Genomic DNA, 15,841 nt, shown 5'->3' with positions numbered 1-15,841 from the left:
AGTTTTTCTCCCAGTTTTTAAGACGTCTTTCTGAGATTTATGCCTTTACAATTTAGTTAAATGGAAATTTGTTCATAGTGCTCACAACATTGAACATTTTCAACTCATGCAAGCTAGGCGGTGTCCCTATTACTCTGGATCATCCATATACTGTCAACAGTTTTCATAAAAGAAACATTACTGTTGCATTGAACAACTAAAATTATATATTTCAGATCTGAGCATAAAAAATAAAATCTGTTCGATTTAAAATGTCGTAAATGTCCCACAACCAATATTTAGTTGTTTAGCATATACAGGCAATGACAGACATTCATCAAAAAGTGTTGCTGAACCTGTTTTATTGTTCCAAGTAAAGATTTGTCAAAAATACAGAATCCTTTGCTCTAATCAGAACAAACAGACTGAACGCATGCACCGTTTAATAAAACATTTCCATGACATGTTAAAAATCTGTTCAAAAGGAAGGACACAGGCACTGAATACTTATGAAAACACAACTTTTGCATCTGAATGAGATTTTTTTTCCTTCGAAAAATAAACACAAAACAGTCGTATCTTAAATGCAGGAGGGATCTGTGGGAATAATCATACTGATAAAACCCAGTAAGTAGTTCTCGTTTGTGGGCGTGGCACACCACCCAACCATAAAATATGAACCTGGTTTGCTCCTCAGACCAGGATGGAGGAAGGTAATAGTTATAACACTGATGTGTTTTTAGTGTATAAAAATAAAAGTTAATGTTTTAGTACAGGCTGCAATGCAGAGCACAGCCCAGTCACTTGGTGTGTCCAATTCTCACCAGACAATGGACCAAAACAGGGGAACAAATGTAGTCTGCAGTTTGTCACAGCGTTAGCCGACTATATAAATGGACCTACACAAAGTATTTAAAAAGGTCAAGCAGGATAGCATGTCTTAAACAAAGAGTAACATATATAAGCAGGTGTATAAACAGAACCAATGAGAAAACCCACCAGCTACCCAACAATGTAGAAACACCAGAGAACCTGGCAAAACTCAAAAGATTAAACGCTGGACAGATCAAAATCAAAAATCATACCCATGACATTCTGATTAAACATCCAACTCTGCACATAAAGAGGAGTCCTTTGGGAGCCGTCAACAAATAATGGCTGGAATGAAAACTGCCAGTCTGTTTAATGTGCACGTACTCTTCTCGGCCTTCTTTAATCCCCCTTGGTAAGGAGGTCCTCTATGTATGCGTCAAGCTCGTCATCTGTGTTGATGTCAATGTCCTAAAAGTGGAAAAAAGCAACATGGCTTACTGCAAACAATGATGATTCTATAACAAAGAGTCCATTTGATAGACAGATAAGGGGGATGGGTAATATGTTGTCTGTGGTGTCCTGGACCATCAATAAGTACAGATAAAGCAATCGAACCTCTTGTACTTTTTGTAGGAGTGCGACAATGTTTGTTCGTAGTTTCTGTAGTTTCTCGTCTGCCTCCTTCAGTTTCACCTCATTGCTGTTGCTCTTCTCCTCCACAGCTTTGGCCCTGGCATCAGCTCTGCTCTGGTACGAGTTACACAAAGACTGAAGACCTGATTCATATTGCTGGAAATACTCTCTCTAAAAAGGAGAAGGAAAAACACAATACACTGGCACTCAATACTCTGGACAACACAACAGTTTACTAGATATTCCAATGTGTAGTATTGCCAGGCACAACCAAGTTCCCGGCAGATACAGTCGTCCATTCTCTAATCATTGTATTGCTTTCAACGTCTTCAACACTCAGCATCTCAATTTATTGATCATACTAACATTTTGGTCCTTCAAGAGTGTTTTTTGGTTGTTTGTCTTTGTTTTTTAAATTTCTATTCTAACCTAAGGATCAGTCTATTGAACCACATATTATTTATCTCACCAAAGGAAAGGCCACCAACTCCTCAGCCGTCATGCTGTTAACATCATCCTTTGGGATTTGAAAAGCAGGAGGGAAAAAGTAACCCAACATTGTCCTGGAAGCACAAATTGCACAGTGAACACCCCACAGCATTATGCAACAATGTGCCCTGGCTGTCATCATTTACACAGTGTATTAACAACACCGGTCCATCGTCACCAGCTCACCTCAACATGGTGACGAGACTATCGGTCACCTCTCGACTGGTTCCTGGTTGAGTAGTGTCGGGCTCCATGGGTGCTGGACCCTTCTCAGTCTCCTGCTGGGTGTCGGGTGTCTGAGAGATTGGAGATGGCGGCCGCATCAACCGGACTTCATCACTACCCTTGAACACCCTTCACAAACACAATTATAGGATATTAATTATCTGGCAAAGTCAACAAAATGTGCCCCGAATGCAGCGAAACAGACCAAGTATCTCACCATCTGTCTTTAGGGGTGGATCTAGGCACATAGTCAAACTTCACTTTCCAGCGAACACTCTGTTTATTCGCCTCAACAGCAATGACTTTGCCGGTGTACCACTCCTTGTTGACACGTACTTCAACCAGCAGACCCTTGTCTGTGGAAAAGAATACAAAAAAAAAAAAAAAAGTAGAAATTATTATATTAGAGCTTTTGATTTCCAGCTGTATGTGTGATACATGTTAGTGTAGAGAAGTCCATCATCTCACCTTTCTGAGGATTCTTAGTGTCGTTCTCTGTATCCTCCTGAGGGGACTTCTCAGATGCCTGCAAAAACAAAAACAATCATAACTCCCACTGCAGTGAGAGAAACACCATTTACTGGAAAGAGTGAGGTTAAAAGAAAGGATTTGCCACCCTGTTAATGAAAGAAGTGAAAGTCCCAATGTGATCTCAGGCATTGGGAGGGACTGTCATGCTCGATTGCAGTGGTTAGAAGAATACGAAAACTTTAGTTTCAAGAGAAGATTGTTAGAAGAAAGAATATAATCTGACAGTACATCCAGATCAGATAAAAGGTTCAATTATCGTGATTGTTAGAGGTCGTGAGAGAAGATGCAGCCCAGCTATCTATTTAAATATTTAAAAGGTAGTAGAGAGAGGGACTGAGTAAAGCTACCTTTGCTTTAGTTCCATGCTGTTGCATGGAAATGGGTTTAGGGAGAGAGGTTGGTGTAGTTGGTGTCTGCCTTATAAGAATAGGAACTCCTTTCTTCTGGGTCTTAACCTGCAAGGTCAAGAGTAGAGGAGCTCTGATTGGAGGTTCAGTAGCCTACTGAGCCAACCTGGAATGCCTGCACTTCATCCTCTTCCTCAATATATGAACCGCACACTAAATTCAGTGTCACCATCTCGCCAGCCATCCAAATACTGTAGGAATCTAATCAAGCTGTGCTTGCTGCAGTTTAGTTCAAAGTGTCCTGCTAAAAAGATTCATAACCTGTTTGGGATGAGACATTTCATCTGTAATGGATGAAGACTTTTATGGTGCTGTAAACAAACAACTGTTCAGCTCATTTCATCGTGTCCCCTTCATTTACTCACTTCCTAGAAGGGAGGTGTTCACAAAAGGAGGCAACAAGCAGCAGAAAAGACACAGCAGCAGCACTGACACACAAGATTACGGTGAACACTTGAATGGTTTATGCAGCATTGCTAATGCAGTCATTTTATTCTATACATATTAGTGGGTTAATGGACCACTGACGATCCGTGATCCGTACGGATCCCCCCTCGCGGTGTGAGGTGCGATTACTTACACAGTTTAACGTTAAACATCACAGTGTGAAATAAAGTTTTACTGATGGTCGTTATCCGCCGATGTTCAGTAAATCTATATGCAGTCAGGACATCGGCATTCATGCTTTTCTAGTCGTCGATCTCTGCTAAGGTTCGGTTACATTGCGATGCGTTCAGGCTCTGTTCAGTGAAAATGAGTATTGGGCGAAGGTAAATTATAACGTTATGTTGATGTGTTCACGCGTAATCTTGTAAAATGTAGTGTTGATAAACTTGAATAAATCCAGTTGTTTGAAAGAGACGTTTTCACAACAACACAGATATTAGAGATGAATTATGAGTTGTTTAACTTCCTAACGTTATACATCATTAAAACTACAAATGACTAGATTTGTTTTAAATCAATAGAAATACAATCGCTTATTTCCTTATCATTTCAATTGTGTGTTTTTATGTAGAATAAAAACACTATAGATGACTATTATAAAGTAAAAGGATAACATTTAGAATTGTTGATGGTTTAACTGACTTCAGAGCGGTTGAAATGATTTTTGGGACGGTGGCAAAAGAAAATAGTCTGGAGCCTTGTAGACCAGCTGTCTACTCAAACAACAAAGGGATATGTTGGCATTTTAGTATCGGCTGCAAAAAAAAAACGTGATCAGGGATCTCTAAAAGTTATATATTTACTCCTTTTTTTTGTGCCGATCCGATCCGTGATCCAATCCAAACCACGACTTTTATGATGCGTTGCACCACTAATACATATGTACGTTTTGCAGTATTGACATTTTTACAAGTTGTATAATTAAACCAAGGAAAGTCTGGTCTAATTCTGTGAATTCTGTGTGTTTACCTCGTCCAACTTGCCACGTTTGGCAGGTAAGGCCTTATCTATCACTTTCCCACGGTTACCAGCTGCTGCGGCCATCTTGGATTTCTTTGTCTGTGGTTCTTCCTCATCACTCTCCGCCTCCTCCTCTGCATCTTTTTCTTCTTCCTCTTCCTCCTCCTCCTCCTCCTCTTCCTCCTCGCTGTCATCCAGGTCTATAATTCTCTTGCGTTGTCCCGCTGGTTTGGTCGGTGATGCTTTGGCAGTTGTCTATGTCAGGAGACAGAAATCACTACGTCACACTACCTTGTACATGCAGCCTATTAAATACTTTCACCAACAAAGCCTTCCATTGGTACTTTTTGGTGTTAGTGAAGTATTTCCTGAAACCTGTAACTTACCCGAGAGCTGCGGCCGGGTGGGGGTGTTTTGGCTGTAGCTTTGGGTACAGGCTTTGCTGCAGGTGGACAAGGCTTTGCTGCACCTCTGGACCTGGATAGGTCGACTTTGGGTGGCGGCGGAGCGACAGGTGTTCGTGTAGGGCGCTGAGAAGTTGCACGAGATGGAAGGGTGCTTTTTAGGAGAGCTAGGAGCGGTGGGGAGCGGGGGCGTGTGATGGACCTGTCAGAAGACCGAGTTGCCTGAACCAACGACATGTGAAACACACAACAGATAAACATTTGAGTGAGATAAAGAATGAAAAACAAGATCACCAAGTCATTATGAACAAACCAGTAGTACAGGCGCTACTTTATCTGTATTGAATAGCTTTTGCAGTACAATCAAATGTTGGCCAGCAGGGTACTGGTCATATAAACCTTTTGATTTCTTTATTGTTTTGTAAAAATCTGTGAAATTAGCGGTGATTCCCTTTCACTTCTTTTGAGGCTTGCCTTTTTACAAGTAGACATTTGTTTCCAGGTGTGAACAATTAAACCGGAAACAACGTTTCTAAAGTCCTAAAACAGAAGCAAATCACTTCTGTTTTCACCTGCATGTTATTACCAGCAAGAACTTTCCTGTTAATGCTCATAGTTCCAGGGATATTACCAGAATCAACAATAAATTAAGTTTAAGAGCTAAACAGCAACTGAGAATAATCTGACAGGAGTATTAACAAAAAATGAGGCAGCATTAGAAACCCACAAGAAGCACAGCATGGGGAGGTTTTACCTGAGAGGAGCTCTCTGTTGGTTTCATGCTGACATCTAGTGGTAGCTTCTTCACATCTGCTGCCGATTTGACGGTACTGGTTTTCTGATCAGAGAAAATACAACTCGTCATGTGCTGTGTACACATGAGAGAGAGCAACAGAAAGAGAGCGGAGGGTGAGGTACCTGCAAGGCATCTAGTTTCCCCTGCTGCTGTTTGATCTTCTCTGCCAGTTCTCTCTGCTTGTCGTCAGCTGTCTGCTTGTCTTTCTTCAGAACACCACACGGCACATTTTGTTTCTGTTCAGAAGCGTCGCACCTAAAACACAAAATACACACTATATATAGCATGTAGGAACACTACAGCGGCATTCAGTACATATGTTACACAAATAATAAAACTAATACCATATTGCATCTTTGAAGACATATCCTAAAAAATAGAATTCAGTGTGTACCTGTCCTGGGAGCTGTCGGGGTTCATGAGACACACCCAACTGTCTGGGTAGCGTTTGTCCACCGCATCCATCTGGAATGGCAGCGTTCTCCACTTTAAACACTTATCTGAAAATACACCGCAGATCGAGAGACTCGGCGTAAGTTAGTTTGTCGGGATACAGTTTGTGTGTTTTCCGTGTGTCTGGATCTGTAACTCACCACACTGGATAGTAAGTGGGATCTCCATGCCACGACGTCTCTTGTATCTCGACTCTGATGACGGAGGAGCAGACCAGCTGGCAGACAGATATCCAAACTCATCCCAGAACTTCACTATGCCTTTCTGAGCTACAAAACACACACACGCACACACACTTAGCATTTCATACAGCAATACGGCATTCATTAAAATAAAAAGTTATTCATGCAAATGCTTAAAGTGGCCATTTTTGAGGTGAGCACTTCCCTCATAGTTCCTTACTGTAGCTTTGCAAGTGTGTGCACACTGGAGGGAGATTGGGAGGGCAGTGTAATGCAACCAGGACGAGGCTTCGACTTTCAGCCCGTCTTGCAACCATTCTTTAAATATGCTGACACATTATTTAATTATATCTTTACTGACCTTTTTAAGGTTTCAACTTGAAACTTTTTACCACAAGTGTAACAGATTGATGTAAATCCCTTGATAGTTTTACTAAAAACGTGCGACAAATGGAAATACAGCAATTGAGAGAAACTCACCAATGTTGGAGTCCTTCCAGTACTGAGCTAAATGTTCCCCCATGGATTTCAGTAAATGTCGATACTCCTTAGCATCTGCAAAGTCCTGTTTGTTGTGAGTAGGCTCTAGAATTAAATACGGGACATCCACTACTCCAACCACACCTCCACAGGCCCTGAAACACAAATCATAGAACTGTAAAATATTTCTCTTAATCATTCAAACACCATCACCTTCCAATCTCTACGTTCATTTTACTCACATGCCTCCCTCCAGCTGGGGCCCTGTCTTCTCGTACATCTTGATGAGACGAGAACAGTTGTACACAAACATCCCGTCCAGGTCCCTCTGTCCGATGTTCACTCCGAATATAAAATTCAACTCCTTTGGCTCCTTTAATGCTCTGAAGAACAAGAAAGTGTTGGAGACTGACGGGATATATACAAAGCCCAGCAAAACAAAGCGATTGTGTTGTGTTTTCAAGTTACTATTCTATATTACTTCCATGGGGTTGAAACAAAAACTGTACTTTAACTGTTTGTAAATCCACGAATAGGAGAAATAATGTTTTACAATGTTGACGATCATACTTCTGTTTGACTTCGAGAATCCTTTTCTTCATGTCACAATCCCGCCGAAGCATCATGGCTGAATCTTGAACCTTTCTCAGAATGGCCTAGAGGAAGAGAGGGCGGAGGGAGAGTCAGTCGAGACACTATAACAACCTTAAATTAAAGTAGACCGTTTCAGATTAGAAGCTTGTTTACAGAGACAAAACTATATTTGCATTTGAAAAATGAAAACAATAAGTCGTACCCGTGAATCTTTTGACAGGTCATCTCCTAATCTGGCCTCCAAAGCTATTTGCTTACTCTCCGCCTCTCTGGCTTTCTCTTCCGCTGAAATAAAGAAGCAAATTGTTGCTGATGAGCACGAGGGAGTCACAACACAAAAGCAAAATGTAAATGAAAACACCCATTTCCCCACCGACTCACCAATCTTAGCAAGGTGATCTGCCTTCTTCACTTCTTGCTCAGCACGGGTTTTGAAGCGAGTTGATGTGTATTTATAAACCCTATGAACACAAGTATGCTAATCAAAGTATTGTCACTGGACTACAGTATTTACAGACAGGGTATAAGTGAGTAATCACATTACCGTGGTTTATATAAACAGCAGGACAGTCTCTTGGTCCTGACTTTATGTCCCTGGATGAAAATCCTCATGCGTGGGTCGATGTACAGAACAGCAGCGTACGCCCTGAACGACCGCTTCTCTGGCTTCCTATGAGAGAGGGAAGGGCACAGTCATCAACAATCAAAATATGACCGATCAATACAATCAACAACCTTCCACCGAGGGTTAGTGATCCCATGGTTAAATGGTTTAATGGAGTCACTCACACTCCTTCAACAGGTGTCCCAGCCATCAGTATGTCCTGGTGATCCGTGTCTACATCCAGCTCTGGTTCTCTGGTGTCCATCAGCTTCAGATTATAGATGACCACAAGAGTGCCTTTTAATAAAACACAACACAAACATGTTGTTTAGAGAATCCGACTCAACTTTCAATAAGCTACGTCATTGTGATGCGACGGCGGATGTCACTGACGTAGGTTCGTAGTAGTGAATATGAACTTTTATTGCCATTGCAAAATGAATCTCTTCACACAGAGACAAACATTCATATGCTTACCACTGCTACTTTCTATTTTGTTGAACTGCTCCATCAGCTGCTGTTCATTTTTAAAAGGAGAGTATTTGAAGATCAGCTCTGTCTCTATGGCGTACTTCTCTGGGTCAGAGGTCAGTGGCTCCCTGGTTCTCAGATCCCAGGAGGGAAGGGGCACGATCACCTGAGGAGAGAGGATCAAAATCCTTAAGTACACAAGTTTAGAGTTCTTTGAGCAGTCAAACATAATAAAAGGAGTTAAAAAAAAAACACACTCTTCCTGTTGCACTTCCACACTATCAATTAGGCACAATTAGTAATCAAGTTAGATTTAAACATCCCTAACAACAATGACGAGCTCTATCCAGCTTTTGACTCTGACCTCATCCAGTCCCTCCTCTTCATGGAAAGTCCTCGACATGAAAAGGCAAGTGAGCGTGTTGCCCTTTTTTGTGAACAAGATGAAGTCTTTCCCGATACGCATGGAGCCGCTGTGAAAAACAAATACATTTTTGATGATGAAAAATGATTCAAACACTAGTGCACCAAATACCAAATGTCATCATACACAAGTTAGGTGAGGGTCTTACGATTTCAGTCCGTTTCCATACTGGCCAATCTGAGTGGACTCAGGGGACCGCTTGTTTGACTTTCCAAACTGAATCACGTGCGTTGACTCATCTAGTGACAGAAAGGTGGTCATCGTCATGTTTCACACATTACAACAAAGTTTAATCATGAAATAAAAATAACTAAAAACTAGCTTTAAGTGATGTAATAAAGGAGCACTTACTAGGGTCCATTCCAATGCCATCATCCAGAAAACAGAGCATGTAGCCGCCCCGCAGCTCTGGCCTTTTTTCTGTGAGCAAAGCAGGAAGGTGAAGAAGACGTGTTATGAGAAACGAATGAATGCTTTATTGGGTGAAACTGGGTGAGTTATTCTGAGGTGTACCTGTGTAGATGTCTATTCGTGTGGCACTGGCATCTCTGTGACAGAAATAAACCAAGTGTGAGACAACGAGAAAGATATCCGGCTAACGATAAAGCTTTCATCAGTTATATGCCCTGTTGCAAATCATTATGAGTACCTGGAATTGTCCACAAGCTCCGCCAAGGCTCCAAATAAGAACTCGTGGGTTGTCCTGAAAGTAGACCACTCATGTAATTTAGTCAATATACTTGAATGTTAAAGAAGAGTTTAACTTGAGTTAACGGGGCAAGCTGGTCAGAGAAAGGGGATTAGAGGAGATACTTGTTGCCAGGATCGGATCATCACATTAATATTTTGCGTGGGATTGTTATTCAGTTATACAACTTGTATTTCCTCAAGTCTATTGAGAGATATGTGTAAATGCTAACAGAACAGTGGACAAAGCCCGGGATGTAATATCGTCTCTGTTAAATGTGTTGACTGGTACACCACCACCTATTCAAACATGGACCAGATTGTTCAGTCAGGCTACATCACAAGAAAATATTGTAGCATTGACAAGATAAACAAGCCATGGTTCCATCTTCACTTCTGCAGTGTACAGACAGAAATGTAACTGCCTTTTAAATCCCTGACAGGGAATGTGATGAACCACGATGATCCACAGCTGTCTATGCTGCTCAATGAATTAAGTGTCAGACAAATTTCAAAATTGCCACAGACAACCACATACATGATCCCATCACATTTAAAAGTCCCAATACATCACAGACATATATATAGTGGTGAATTGAAAGCGATAACGCAAAAGTGAATGCTTTCTGACATGAACTAATATTTGAGGCTTTTGATGACGGCTGCTCTAGAAATGAAGATATATACCTGACAAAGCTGGCTCAGATAACATGAGCTCTGAAAGCAACAACGGTCAACATACCGTCCAAGTAGCATTCTAACTTTGGTGCTTTTAAGCAGGGAAGTAGTTTTCCATGTCAAATGTCCACTTGGGGACAAAGAAGATGTCACGAGCTAAGCACTTTCCTGGAAAACCTTGGCCTCTGGCTTGTATGGCCGTGGCTGGAGAAAGGGAAAGAAGCATCACGGCTTCCAAAAGCTGTCTGATGCTAAAAAAGTTTTTTTTTTTTCGAAAACAGAGCTGCATGCACAACCACATAGCGGTGTGCACAGTAGCGTTATGTACAACCGTGTTGCAATGACCACAAACAGGTGACCGTGATTACTGTGCTGAATAAGTTAGGTTTGGTAGGTGTCATGCTACAGTAGGCAATGTGTAAGACAAAACATATAAAGAAGAAATATAGCAGGCAACCCTGAAATACATGAATGAATACAAATGGTTGTATTTATTCAGTGCAAACTGACATATAATTAATTAAGAGCATATTCGCCTCATTTTTGAGCAGATGATCAGGTTCAAACAGATTTAACCCGTTCATCCATTCACGTACCCTCTTAGGTTGGTTTAAGGGATTTTTTTAGACGTAGGGCGTATTTCAACAACAATGACGTTGTTGGACATTGTTACAAAAAAAATCAAATCAAATGGATGAGCTGGTGAACTTTAGTTAGTATCTGTCTAGTTTGTTGTGTGTGTGTAATATTTGCTGTCACAAGTATATGTAGTACCAAGTTCATAAGCACATGAAGCAAGCCGGTACTTACGAATTTGTGTGCAGGTACTCAAAGGTGAGCTGAGCCCTGCTCAGGTTGCTGTAGTTCGAGTAGGCCATGGTCACACAGTTATTTCCAGTTCCGTTCCTACTCTTATGATGGCCTTTTTCCTTTCCAACCAAGCTCTAGTCGAGAATTTTCATCCTGAAAAGGAAAAGAATCACAGATCTTGTATATTCAACGTTACCTACAAGGTGCCTTACTCCATTAATTGACACCATAGACACGATGTGACAGCAGTTGATGTGGACGGTTTGTTTACATCAAGTGAAAGGGGACACGTTAACACCCACACCTTACTAAGTATGAAGGTTACCACGTGGGAGGCCTGATTGGGAATACAATTAGGTCACAGTATTACCAATGAAGACGTTCACGTATATGCATTTATGCAGAAGGCAGTTATTGGTCTAGGCCTAATCATGTTTGATATGATATGATCTAACAATTCCAGACGTTATGCAGCAACTGATACCAACGGTTAATGTTCGGCTACCATACGTTACGTTAGCTAGCGGACATTTGCCTGTTCTAAAGTGTTTATTAGCTAACGGTAGCTAGCTAGCTAGCTTCACACTGTGGATGCATGTACTAGCTGACGTTAGCCCCCCTATCGAGTCGTTTTCACCGACTTTGCAGACCGTTTGACATGCCGGAGACTCTGTAGTGGCTTCGCGCTAGTGTAATACTCCGTCCAAGGAAGAATACATACTTTGCATCGTTACGTTTCCTTTTCCCTAACATAAAACAATCCGCCAGGCCTCGAAGAATCCGACCACTTCGACGTTGGTTACTTGGTTTCCCTCTAGTCTGCAGAAATCCCGCCTCTATTTTCCTATAATCAACCAATGGGAAAGGCTCCTGTAGAGATTCGTTACGATGATTGGAGGAGACACCTCGTTACGTAGGCATCTGCACATACCGGTACATATCTGTCTCTGGCTCTTCTAATCAGTGGCATAACGGAGTGAATTTGTACATGCATTTAAATACGTAAAACACTGATTTACAGCAGAACATTTTGTTTATTGTGTGTTTGACAACTGATCAAAATTGACAATACAGACACATTTGGCAGTGGGTTGACTCCGTTGTGTATTTCTACACAATAAGGACGTTTTGACAAAGATGAAGCTGGCACATGTTAACAGATGTAAAGCACAGTAAGTCTCAGCTGGTTGATATTCATACTGCATTAAAAAGAAACCAATACCTTCCGGAATAAAATAAAATAAAAATAACAATCCCTCAATAAAAATGCTAAACAGTAATGAAACATTAAAACCATAAATTAAAATTCAGATTTCCTCCCTATTCCATTGCTGCTCCTGAGCTCCACAAAACATAAACCTTTATTGATCCCAAGAGGGGACATTCAGAAAAGTAGCCAAGTTTGTGAGGTTTTTGACTTCATTGTAATTTAGATGAGTCCCTGCAAAAGTGTATAATAACCAATACTGTGTGTGCATCGATCAAGCCTAAAGGGTTACATTAATAGCTTTCCTTCATTTGGCAGAACAACAAATGAAACAGGTGTTGGGTACTTGTAAAAAAAACACTCAATGTAAAGGTCCTTACCTTCCCGGTCAGATTCGTAACCCGTTATATATATTTTTACTATTAATGTTTCGCTCTGATAAAGCTGTGAAAATTATGTTTGAAAACAGGATACCTTCTTGACCAGTTATCTGTTTCTGAGCTCCTGGACAGACCGAGTTACTCACAGAGTCTAGATGACATGTCAGTTCATAACACTGGTTCTTATTAACAATACAAATGGCCTGTATTGCCAATTTACTTAATATACTATATAACTCCTCTATCACAACCATGTTTCTCACTTGAATGTTGTATAATATTCCAATATAACAGGGATGCACCACTGATTAAGTATTGCACTTTCATAAAGTTGAGAAACTTGTGAGACGTATTAGAAATGTTCAGAATTGATTTAGCAGAAGCTGAAATATTTTCACTTCGCTGAATGCTACATAAATATCTAGTCTTCAAACCCAGGCAGAGATAACGCTCATGACATTCCCAGGGTTCATTTCTCAGGCTTTAACAAGCTGCCTCCAGAGCTACAGAAGACATTAGGCTGAGTAGTACTTACTCCTGATGACGTGTAAACTGTTTTTTATGTAAAATGGGTGGGGTGCCCCATTAAAAGAAATGAAACAAATCGCCCTTATCTCTCCACCACCAACTGATTTCTTTAGGACGCAGCGGATGAAAAATGTTCAGGTATCAATCAAGGGCTCCTGTAAATAATATAAAACATTAAGTTTAGGTTAAAACAGTATTTGCAGAAATATGCAGAGACTTAGATATCTAGATGCTGCCAATATATCTAGATGTTCAATCAAAATGCCTAATCTTTACCATAGTCAGAGATAAAAAGAAATTACTTTATTTTGCGGATCCATTCCACTCCAGTGGTAGCGGCGTATTAGTGAATGTGTCGAACTAGCAGCTACACAGAGTATCAAGCAAACTGCGAGGAGACACACACTGAATTCCAACAGATGTCGCACTGCAACGCTCTGCTCGTCCTAAAGAATGAAAGCAGAGGATGACAGACACGATGACAAGCTGGTATTACGGCTGAGCCAGTTATGTTGTGCATGTGTGACGTGCTGTACCTGTGTTAACATGACAGTGAGAGTAGGGTCATTGATTGAGTGCAGACTGTAGCAGGTTTGTGATGCTGTAGGCCGCTGGTTGCCCGCTTCCACATGGATGGGTGAAAGGTTTTTCTCAAATACAGGGCACTCTGGCGGAAGTCTTCATTTAGGTAAACAGTACATGCATAAAAACACACACAAAAAATATACCGATTCATGAGTTGACAGATGTGTTTATGTAGCTCAGTAGTTGGTGATTTAAATTATGGAATCTTAGAAACACACTTAATACTTTGAACAAACTTACAGACTCATGGGCAGGAGGTGCGCTGGAGCACTTATGGTGAGACAAGTGTAGGTATCATTTCCAGACAAAAACTCAAGAGTCACATTAACAATCTCCTTGCCTGGGGAGTAAAACAATTGATCCAGGATTATACAAACACCATACTTCATTTTACAACCAAACCAATGCACCCCAATACCAACCTCCAAGATGTAGTTGACTGGCTCTCAAGGCAGTGTGTAAAGCAAGGTCTTTCAGAGAGCCACCGTTTGAGCTAGTAGTCACAGTCAGAGGAACCTTGACACGCAGAGTGGTGAGAGAGGGAGTCTTTGTAGTGTTAACTGAAGTGTCTCTATCCATCAGAGCAGGGGGGACTGGCAACACACGCTCAGATGAACTTGCGTTGGCTTTCACACACAGCTGGAACTGAGACAATGAGGACAGGAGATGGTTCCAGTCCTAGAAGAGGAATAACACGTATGATTTGCACATCAGTGTCAGCTCAGGACACATGCAGTCACATGTCATTATGTTTTATTTGCACACAAGAACTTGTACTCCAATAAGGACCGAGAGAACATTGAATAAGCGTCCTTACCGTTGCTGTGTCAGGGTTAGGCAGAGTGTGTGTGTAGCTGTAAGAGCTGAGGCAGATAAAGGATATAGACAGAGTCAACAGACACAGGAAAAATGTAACTCCTGGAGGATTCTGGGATACATAATCCCGAAGGTTGGTCAGCGGCTGCCAGAAACCCATCATCAAACTCCACATACACCTGACCCGAGCTGTAAGCAGAAATCAGTCACTTCAGTTTTCACAGCTTTTGTCCACAGTCACTTCGGTAGTGCTAATGAGTCCGTTTCATGAACTTTGGTCAGTTGTTGGAACTAGGTCAATACATTTGTTCAACCTAACGCAAGACGTTCAGGATTCAGGGTTTAAAGATCCCCACAGGACTTTCTTTCAGAGATGTCTTTGGGTGACTGTACCTTTTTCAGCATCGTGGCGTTCAAAACATGATCAAACAAACTGTTGACTTTGGCATTAAATTACCATATGCCTCGTGACTATAGATCTACAAAAACAAGGCACTAACGGTGCATTTATATTATTCTTATTATCGTATTAACGCGGAAAACCACCTTTCTACTGATGTTTGCAGGACGAAGGATAACATGAACTAGTCCAGACTACATCTGGAGACGTGAAACCAGCTCCATTGACAAGTAACGGCAACGTTAGCTTACGTTCAATGTTATGTTGCTAACCAACTAGCTCAAACATAAATCCATACCCTGAGTTTCTCGACAGTAAGTAAACCGGAGCTCAACATTGTAAAGGTCCCGCTGCTATCATGGCACAGAGATAAACTACACGACAGTTACGTCAATTTACGAGAGTGAACCGTCATGACGACCATGACGCGAACCACGTGACACGACCACGGTACTCTGTAGGCACGCTGGTGTTGAACACACCTCTGAGAAGCCCTTTTAACATTTATTAGGCATACTAGATATTCATTACTGATATCTGCAACGTCATTTTGCCTAGTCCAAACTCTAATTCGAGACATCTGTAATTATATTTTGACGAGTAAAAACTTGAATATGCTTGGGCTGTGACCATCTACTCGTAGTTTAGAAGATGGCACTAGCTTATTTAGTTAAAGCAAAATGTCTTGCATGTTTTTCACACAACCACATGGAGAGAAATTGCAATTTTATTGAGAAAAAAAATCATACAATGCATTATATCAGAAATGATTTAACTCATGATGAAAATAAGTAGAATTTACATGTTCACATATTTAGCAAACAAAATCAGGAAATATATATATATATATTATATATA

General features: G+C 41.0%; 2 protein-coding genes across 4 annotated transcripts; both read right to left on the bottom strand.

The window, feature by feature from the left end:
- Positions 1–334: 334 nt before the first annotated feature.
- Positions 335–11,892, bottom strand: morc2 (MORC family CW-type zinc finger 2). Of its 2 annotated transcripts, XM_031856215.1 has the most exons (28): positions 11,789–11,892; positions 11,068–11,220; positions 9,542–9,595; positions 9,406–9,440; positions 9,244–9,312; positions 9,041–9,131; positions 8,833–8,941; positions 8,475–8,634; positions 8,183–8,294; positions 7,938–8,063; positions 7,775–7,854; positions 7,596–7,678; positions 7,370–7,455; positions 7,042–7,182; positions 6,800–6,954; positions 6,278–6,406; positions 6,079–6,184; positions 5,807–5,939; positions 5,643–5,726; positions 4,871–5,110; positions 4,494–4,739; positions 3,018–3,125; positions 2,608–2,665; positions 2,357–2,495; positions 2,101–2,268; positions 1,895–1,988; positions 1,408–1,596; positions 335–1,260 (listed from the first exon to the last, which is right to left on the bottom strand). In XM_031856215.1, the coding sequence occupies exons 2-28, from the start codon at positions 11,133–11,135 to the stop codon at positions 1,192–1,194; spliced, it is 3,132 nt and encodes a 1,043-aa protein (XP_031712075.1). In that variant the 5' UTR covers positions 11,136–11,220; positions 11,789–11,892; the 3' UTR covers positions 335–1,191. The 2 variants fall into 2 exon arrangements, with proteins under 2 accessions (XP_031712075.1, XP_031712076.1); XM_031856216.1 differs by lacking the exon at positions 3,018–3,125.
- A 189-nt stretch (positions 11,893–12,081) lies between these two features.
- Positions 12,082–15,379, bottom strand: LOC116388406 (transmembrane protein 248). 2 transcript variants are annotated; one of them, XM_031856227.1, is made up of 7 exons: positions 15,282–15,379; positions 14,585–14,772; positions 14,190–14,445; positions 14,008–14,107; positions 13,719–13,860; positions 13,485–13,628; positions 12,082–13,337 (listed from the first exon to the last, which is right to left on the bottom strand). In XM_031856227.1, exons 2-7 carry the CDS (start codon positions 14,756–14,758, stop codon positions 13,317–13,319), a joined length of 837 nt encoding a protein of 278 aa, XP_031712087.1. In that variant the 5' UTR covers positions 14,759–14,772; positions 15,282–15,379; the 3' UTR covers positions 12,082–13,316. The 2 variants fall into 2 exon arrangements, with proteins under 2 accessions (XP_031712087.1, XP_031712088.1); XM_031856228.1 differs by lacking the exon at positions 15,282–15,379 and having other exon boundaries at positions 14,585–15,268.
- Positions 15,380–15,841: the final 462 nt, after the last annotated feature.

This window comes from Anarrhichthys ocellatus, unplaced genomic scaffold, assembly GCF_004355925.1.
Source record: "Anarrhichthys ocellatus isolate YVR2014 unplaced genomic scaffold, GSC_Weel_1.0 scaffold17, whole genome shotgun sequence".
Classification (NCBI taxonomy): Eukaryota; Metazoa; Chordata; class Actinopteri; order Perciformes; family Anarhichadidae; genus Anarrhichthys; species Anarrhichthys ocellatus.
The sequence above is the reverse complement of the archived record's forward strand: the minus strand, read 5'-3'. Positions and strand labels throughout refer to the sequence as shown.